Consider the following 8,560-nt stretch of genomic DNA (forward strand, 5'->3'; position numbering starts at 1 on the left):
AAGTGTGTAGCAACGGTGTGCAACTGTTTTTGATAAATTAGCTCAGAGTTGTCACGACTGTGTGCGTTGTGTCCACAGACCTGCAACAAAAGTTCATTTTGCACTGAAGACAGACCACCTGTCTCTCATTTTATCATCTTTTATCACGCTTGTGTATTCCAACACAATTCGAGTGCCAATCGCGTTGAAAAGACGGCACCAATTGTCACTTTATTGACAAAAAAATCCTATTGAGAGCACAGTTTAGTTGCCTCATAATCGCAGTGCAGATGTGACTGAGAATGAAATCAGCGGCCCGACTCCTGTACATGACGAACGACCCCGGGGCTCTTTTCTCTATCTTCTTTCCCCATATTTCCACATTACTCCTCCAAATGTATAGCAATCATTTATCTGTGTCTGTGCTGTCTCGCTGACTGTCGTCCTCCCCACCTCCTTATTTATGTGTTTGCAAAGAGCAGGTGGTAATTAACGTGTGTGGCCTCCTGAATCTCAATGAACATCTTCATTTTTTGTCCCCTGCCAAACTTTGACACCGTCTTATTGGTGTTTCTATTTTTAAACCAACATCTTTTAAATTTGCCAGTGAATCAATTTAAAGACAAACCTTCAGTACAAAGAATAAAGATATGATGTTTTGGCCTGGTATTTAATTGCTTCGAGGAAAAAAAAAAGTACTTGTTGACCCCCGTTCTAGACCCCTATAGCAGCGGTGTCAAACATACAGCCCACGGGCCAGAACTGGCCCACTAGAGGGTCCAATCCGGCCCAGAGGATGAGTTTGTCAAATACTGTATTTTTCAGTTCCAGATACTTAAGACTAAATGTGTTGTGTCTTTGTAGATTCACTGCGATCTGTAAGTTGTGTAAATGATAAACCTATACGCACAATATTATTGAAATTGCACTTGAAATTTCATGTTGTTCATGATGTTCTGTAAAAAGATTCTTCATTAAATGTAAAACAAAGGAGAACAGTTGTTCTTTATCGGTTATTATGCGATTATTTAACCACTAGATGGCACACTATATTGTTTCATAGTTTAAAAAGGTAAAAAAAACAAAACAACTGGTCACATCACACCACAGTAAATTTGGTTTGGTATACCAAATTGAGGATTCACTACAAAAAAACACAACATCACATAAAGATCCAGTCTTGTCCTATAAAACTCCCTCTGTGCGTTTGCTCCTCCACACCACCAGGGCAGTCATGAGCAGCGTGACCAGTACCGGCACCGTGATGAATGGGGCGAGGATGCTGACCGGCGGGTCGCGGAGGAGCCGGCCAGTGAGCGCGCAGTCGCGGAAGTAGAGCTGGTGAATGTTCACGAAGAAGCGGTCGACGACGTGATTGGGCCAGAAGCAGTCCATCCTCAGCGCCACCTGGTACGTGCAGTTTGTCACTCCCTCGTATATCCTGCAGGGGGGAGGGGGGGACGACAGTGCGAGGCACGGTTAAAGCTTCCCAGAGTGATCGTCAGTCACGTTTAAAACACAAAACAAAGTGTTAGAAATGAGAACACCTGTCCTAATTTTGAGTTTTTAGGACGTCGTCGTGTCTTTACATTACATTACATGTCATTTAGCGGACGCTTTTATCCAAAGCGACTTACAATGGAATCAAGTACAATCAGCCAGGGGTGGAATCGAACTTGCGACCATGATGTCTTTGGTACACAAGGTAGGGTCTTAACCACTGAGCTGACTCCACCCACCCCTCTTTCTGAAATGTTTGTTCACCTGTGTAAGGGATTCCTGCTGGAGGGGGGAGTGGGGGAGAGAAGTCTCGAATTACCATTGGGCTTAGCAAAGCTAAAAATAAGCGTTAGGTGGTAGAGGGCAGGAGAAACTGAGATGCATACCAACGTGGCAGCGCCCGCACTCCAGCTTTGCACCGCAGCAGGAGAGAGAGTCTCTTTCCACTGCTGTGTGCGGCTGCAGATCTGGAGGCAGAGTGGACTTTCCTTGTAGTATTATTATTAGTATTATCATTATTATTATTATTATTATTATTGTTGCATTAAAAACACTTGAAATTTAATATGCAGTATGCAACAATTGTAATTTGCATGGAGTGCATGTGAAAGTACAGCATGTTTTTTAATGATTTTCATGTTGAGGATTTTCATCTAAATTCATTTCAGTATGTTTTGATTTTCAGTAAATGTTTTCTTTTATTGTATAAATTACATAAATATTAGGTGGATACAAACCAAAAAAATTTACCTATAAGACAACTTAGTCCTTATTTGAATCGAATTTGATCATTTTTTTCTACAGTCCTGCAACCTTAAAGCTTTGAGAGTCAATGACATCTAATGGTGAGATTGCAAAACAACACAACAACTTCACATACCAGTTTCTCCCATTGCAAAGTTGCATCATGAACACTCATCTGGCCGCTTGACAATGATGGCGGCCTCCAAAAAGCAAGGCCCTTGCCTGAATTACAGCTAAAATCCTAATATAAGATTAGGAAATTCCAAACAAAAAAAGCAATTATGCACAAATACAAACATACTTATGCCATTCACCCCTCCTGATTGTTGTTAAACACTGAACCTTTACAGTAAATCCACTGAAACATGACTAAGTATTTTTAGCGCATTTCTAACTGTACAACTCAGGACCAGGATTAGATTAAAGTTAAGGGGTTTTAACCCTTTAACACCTTTTAACAGCCCTTTTTATGGTTAAATTAAGCAAAAGGTCAAATTTGAGGCTTAGGTGTTAAAGGGTAAATAATAGTTTAGTTGAATTAGTTTATTATTGGTGAGTTTGCAATTACAGTTTTTGTACTACTGAACTACTATAACAAGTGGAAATAAATACACGTGTTTGGTTTCTATCCATTGTCTGTAGATTTGAAATGACAACACAAATCGATAAGAAACTTCAATTAAATAAATAAATGAATGAATAAATAGATGAAATACTGATCCTGAACGTGCGGCGCAGCTGAAATGAGACCCGTATGTGTGGATGTCATCAAATCTGACATGAGGATATTTTGCCCCGGGGAATTCTAGCATTACACCTCCGGCTGAACATGACTGAAAAGCTCCTGAAAACAGCAGCGCTGATATAAAAGTGCTCGGGATTTTTGTGCCCATTGAAACCTGCAGCTTCGTTTTCAAGGACAAGCCACTTCCGCTGTATTATTAATTGGACCCGGCTCTCCAGCTCTTGGGATTTTAGACTCTGAACTTGGAACCAGATAGCCGCGCCGGATCACGCGTCCCGATACCCAGAAACGACCGCTTCTAAATTTAGCACAGCGCGCGCGCGTGTGTGTGTGTGTGTGTGTGTGTGTGTTGTGATTGGTTTCCATCTGGCTTTCTGTGTTGTGTGACAACCAGAAAGGCTATTTACACAAACGGAGCATGTTCTTTTCATACAACATCAGTGGTACTCTTCGCGGGCGACGCTGCGGAGACACAAAAATGGCGCATTTCATCTCCTGTCAGTCCAGCTCTCCATCTACAGGAGGAAGATTATCTCACTTCGTCTTTTTCTTGAGGTTTTCACGCCGCTGAACCGGTTTGAACCCGCCTTATTATGTCTTTTTCCGTCTGTGTCTCAGACGCTCAACCGCCTCCGACTGACCTCGACTGACTGCGGCCTCGAACATTGTTGCTTGAACTTTTGTGATGCAACTGCAAACCCCCCCATATATATTATATATATACACACACACACACACACACACACAGCAGTTATACCAAGAGAGGACAGAGAGCCAGGAGGGAAATCACACAGTTTTGACAGTTCCTTCTGCTGCGAGCCTCTGAGATGCTTTCACCCTGCTGTCTGTCAGTGTTTGGAAAACACACTGTGTCTACACACACACACACACACACACACACACACACACACGATACAGTAATCCGACAGCTAAAGTAAAAGGCTGTGACAAAGTGATGTGGTCGGTAAAAACAACACCATAAGGTGAATACAGTTGTGAGGTCAGGGGAAAAAAAAAAGATATCTTTCCACAAAGTGAACCAAACCACTTCTTGATGAATTCATTCCTGTTCCGCGTGCAGGGTTACGAAGGCTCCCCGGCGTCATAACTAACAGTTTATACACTTTATATTCCTCCGTGTAGAATGAAATGCCTGCATTTCTGCACAGTTGTTCACCGTATCACTCTTTACGGTTCTTATGGACTTGGAATTTGGGATTGCTTTAAGGCGACTTGGGTTGTAATGTGTGCGTCTCTGCTGTCTGTTCTTGTTTTATTGTGTTTGCTAATTGTTTTTACTGTTTGTTTTTGGTTTTTTGGACCGCCGAGTGTGAAAGCTAATTTACCCTTGAGGGACAATAAAGCTCTATGAACTCAACTGAACCCAAAAAAAACAAAAAAACCCTTTCAAACCATCTTTAATCCTTTAACGCCAAGCGCATAGAAGACGGCATGTTTGCACAAAGCGCACTTTACATCTTCGTTATTACGCAACCGTTTGTGCTATCGGAAAAGTTCTGAAAGCTGAGACGTTGCACGTCAAAGCCAACGTGTGGTTATTACGGTAATTTTACTTGCGCCGTTGCGGGAAGCCGGCGAATCAGCAGCTTTGTCGCCAGAGAGGAGAGAGATGGGGAAAACGTTTTTGGTGTTCATGTACAACTACTGTTTTTTTTTTTTAAGTCAAAAGTTTTGTATTTCATTTTAAATTGTTAATACATTATTTTAACATACAGTAAATTGGAAATAACTGCCAGATATTGAAAGTTATGGTGGAAAAATGGGATTATGGGACATTTTTAGGTGTTAAAGGGTTAAGCGACAGTATTTACCTGACTTTTATCATTTGCAGATATTAACATATTCATATTTTTCATTCTGTTTCCTTTTATGAGGTCATTTTTGAAGTCTTTTATAGTCTTTTTCAAATATCAAATGATTCATGTCAAACAATGATATAGTACATAGGCTCATCTCATCTCCTCATTTGAGATAATATAGCTCCTTTGACCTGTGTGCTGTGTTGTTAAGTAAATGCTACTGTCAAGTTATTAAAGTGCATCTGGTTTTCTGGTGATTTTCCGGAAACCTTTTTTCGTTACAATCCAACTCCTGCATCGTCTATCTATTTGCACGTCCGAGTCGCTGAACTCACTCCATCGTGTCCGTCCAGCTGCACCACAGGCCTTGGTCCAGTCCTCCCATGTCCAATCGGACTTTGGCCAAGCACAAATCGTTGATCATCCCTTCGTAGAAGCCCCGGTTGCAGGCGGACACGAGAGGAAGGACTTGAGCTAGAAAGCAAAAGAGAACAAGGCGAGCTGTGATGAAATCTATTCCACCGAGTGACGAGGACAAACTTTGTATCCTTGATCGAGATGATGTTTAATTCCGGATGATTAGGAAGGAGTTTGTTGTGTGCTGGCACCGCTTGTCCCTGTAGAACATTTCCTTCCCTGTTATACGCTTACTTTCTCTGAGAAAGGAGTTTTTAATTTTAGCTCCAATCCCATTTGTTTACATCAGACGTGCATGTAATCAGCGTCTTAGCACGGACGCAGGCCTCTGTGGTCGTCCCACAGGGCTCGGCGTTGAATATGAAACCACTGTGAGGTGCTGCTTAAGTCTGTGGGTGTGGAAACAAACAGGTTGCTGGTTGCTGCGACTGTGCTGGTGAAGCTGTGGCCTGGAGTGGCCTGATAAGGACCAACTGGGTCCGGAGGCTTTTGGCCCACTCGCGGGGTGAAGACACGAGGCTTTAAAAAGAGATGCAACCGCAGGAAGGATGTGAGAAATGGTCGTTGCCCCTGTCTGTGGTGTCTGTTGACACACCTGTCTCTGTGTGCGTCTGTCTGCAACAGTTGGTGGGAGAGTCTGACATCCAAGCCGCCTGCAGACTTGGCTGCAAACCCTCGATACGCACGTCACGTTCCTTTGCCGAGTACACATACTGTGACTATAGTATACTTACTGGAGCTCACGTGTCGTTCGGGTTGGGGAAACGAGAGCTGCCTTTCAATACTCCTCCTCTGTTTTTAACCATAATTATGTCGTCGTTCTGTCCTTGGGGGAGGAAGTGTTTGTCTGCTCGTGCTAATGGAGGAACACGGCAGTCTTTATACTTCTACACTGTGCCTTCTCCAACCAACCTGATGCCAAATAGTGGACTTTACTCAAGTACTGCACTGAAGTCGACTTCTCTCTCTAAAGATGATGTCGTCCAGTTGTTTGTTTACCAAATACTCTACATGTACAGTATGTGCCCAAATTGAAGTTGTGATTCCTCGATTCATGGAAAAGTTCTGTCATAGATACTCAAAATAATGGTGCGTCAAAGGCAAAATGAAAATAAATAAAAATTTAGGAAACACTGCTATTGATACTATTACTATTATTGTTGTTAGTCAATCACCTGGGGATGCATAAACAACAGTAATTGTGCTATAGTATAATACTCATAAGAACCATTTTGCATATATATACGTATGTGTATACATGTATGTATGTTGCTGTATAACCTCATTGTGAAAAAAGGTATTTTAGCACAATTTACAGTACTAACAGTTGAGTATAATAATATTAATGATAATAATAATAACTTGTTGGTGCATTTAACAGTTGAGTGTAGTAATAATAATAATAATAATTAGAAATAAATAAATAATAAAACAAATACAATCTTCAGAAAGGACCCGGCGGTGAGTGATCAACTGACCTCATGTGTTCACTGTTCTCCAACACTTCTAACGTCTACATCACGTGTCTAAAAGAAAAAGTTCCTTTAAAAAAAACTCACCTGCCGTCAACAACAGAAGTCCCACTTTGAGGAGGACGCTGATCCCCAGAGCCATGCTGGCCACCAACACCAACAACAACAACAACAACAACAACACCACCACCAGGCTTTTTTTCCCTGCTCACTCTCTGTGGTTCAGCTGCTCACACACCATTCTCCCTACTGAGCGTTCAGGACCAAGGATCAACGATTCTGGGGGAATATTCACCACAACAACCACTACAGCCGAATCTGAGCCCCTTGACCTTCCACCGTAGCAGCGTCCGTGTGTTGTCCGCTCACCGTGGCCCCTGAAATCACAGCAGCTCCGCCTGTCATCCGATCCCCTTGTCCCACTGCTGCTGCTGCTGCTGCTGCTGCTGCTCACAGAGGGCAAAGCAAAGTCACACCCCAAAATAAGTACAGTGAAAACGAAGCCTGGGAATCATTAATCACAAGGTCGAAGGCCTCATCACAAATACTCCTAACATATATGGCGATAAATAGTAGAGATACACTCAGGAAGGAACAACAACTATCACACACTGTTAAAGACATTAAAAAACAATTAAAGATAAAAGGAAAGGCAGGATTTTAAGAATCATAATCACAACGCACTCCCAAAGTGGTCAGCTGTGAAATTTTAGGCTCCTTTTGTAAGTTATTCCAGGAAACTGGGGCTAAAACTAACAATAAGAGGAAGAAATCACACCATTAAAGTGAAGTTATTTATATCAAATCAATTAAATATGCTTCATTGTCCACACTGGGAATTCCTATTGGGTAAAAGCACATCAGCAGCTGCAGAACATCCACAAATGCAGCTCTAGAACATTCTACATTGGATGTTAACTCAGTTTTGTGTGTCCTTGTGTCCTACTGTTTAGGTGTCTTCTCTGCCATGTGCTGCTCTCTAGTGTCCAACATTTATACAGTATGCAGCATGTTTAAGTTCATTTCATCAGCAATAAAAATACAAGTGCAGTTTAAGATGGAATTGGCAACTCCTTTACATGATTGTTTTCTGCTTTTCAGCCCAAATGTCACTTTAACGTGACTTTCTGTTGAAATAAATGTCTGGATCGTTTAGTTTTTACCTGCATGGGACTTAAATGGAATGGTGTGGCCTGAATATGTTAGCTGCAGGTTAGGAAATGGGGCCGAAAATAGTCATTCTCATAAAAATCCCCTAGAGGACAGCAGAGGACACTGAATAAGCCGCCCGTCTGGCACCACGTCTCTGCTCCTTACACACATCTGCTGTCAGGACTGTGGGAGGGTAAAACATGTAAAGAGTCATGCTTTACACTTTTCACTTTAACATGCATCGCAAATCCATATACATTTGCCCTTGTGCCATGAATAGCTCACATTAGTCCACGCACAGAGACCCAGAGCAGAGAGACCTCAAATGAGCAGCCTTGGACATGACGGCGTCCGTTCATTCAAACCCCATTTAAACTAGTGTCATCAAAGTTTACAGGCTGTGCAGCGTGCAGACTCTGGGCACTGCTTTATTCCCTTATATTTTCTTTATTTAAAAAAAAAAAGCACCGAAAACAATTGAGTTCATTGGCTTTTATGTATGAAATATAAAAACAAGGCAATTATGTGTATTTGTAAAATGTCTAAAACGGTTAAATCTGTTTTAAAAGAACTGCACATAAACTGTCACACTTGTACTGTCTGTAACAGCGGTTCCCAAAGACTGGGTCGGGGGCCCACACATGGGTCACGGGAGACCCAACTTTTTAGTTGACATCTATGTGAATATGCTTTAAATAACACGCATAGAATGGAAGTCATTGGTTGTAAAT

At 41.9% G+C, this 8,560-nt stretch overlaps 1 protein-coding gene across 1 annotated transcript; it reads right to left on the bottom strand.

Moving 5' to 3' along the window:
- Window positions 1-953: 953 nt before the first annotated feature.
- Window positions 954-7,040, bottom strand: LOC122785346 (receptor activity-modifying protein 1-like). Its single transcript, XM_044051112.1, has 3 exons — window positions 6,765-7,040; window positions 5,124-5,262; window positions 954-1,420 (listed from the first exon to the last, which is right to left on the bottom strand). Exons 1-3 carry the CDS (start codon window positions 6,817-6,819, stop codon window positions 1,165-1,167), a joined length of 450 nt encoding a protein of 149 aa, XP_043907047.1. The 5' UTR covers window positions 6,820-7,040; the 3' UTR covers window positions 954-1,164.
- Between the last annotated feature and the right edge of the window lie 1,520 nt (window positions 7,041-8,560).

The sequence above is a fragment of the Solea senegalensis genome, linkage group LG2, assembly GCF_019176455.1.
Source record: "Solea senegalensis isolate Sse05_10M linkage group LG2, IFAPA_SoseM_1, whole genome shotgun sequence".
NCBI lineage: Eukaryota > Metazoa > Chordata > Actinopteri > Pleuronectiformes > Soleidae > Solea > Solea senegalensis.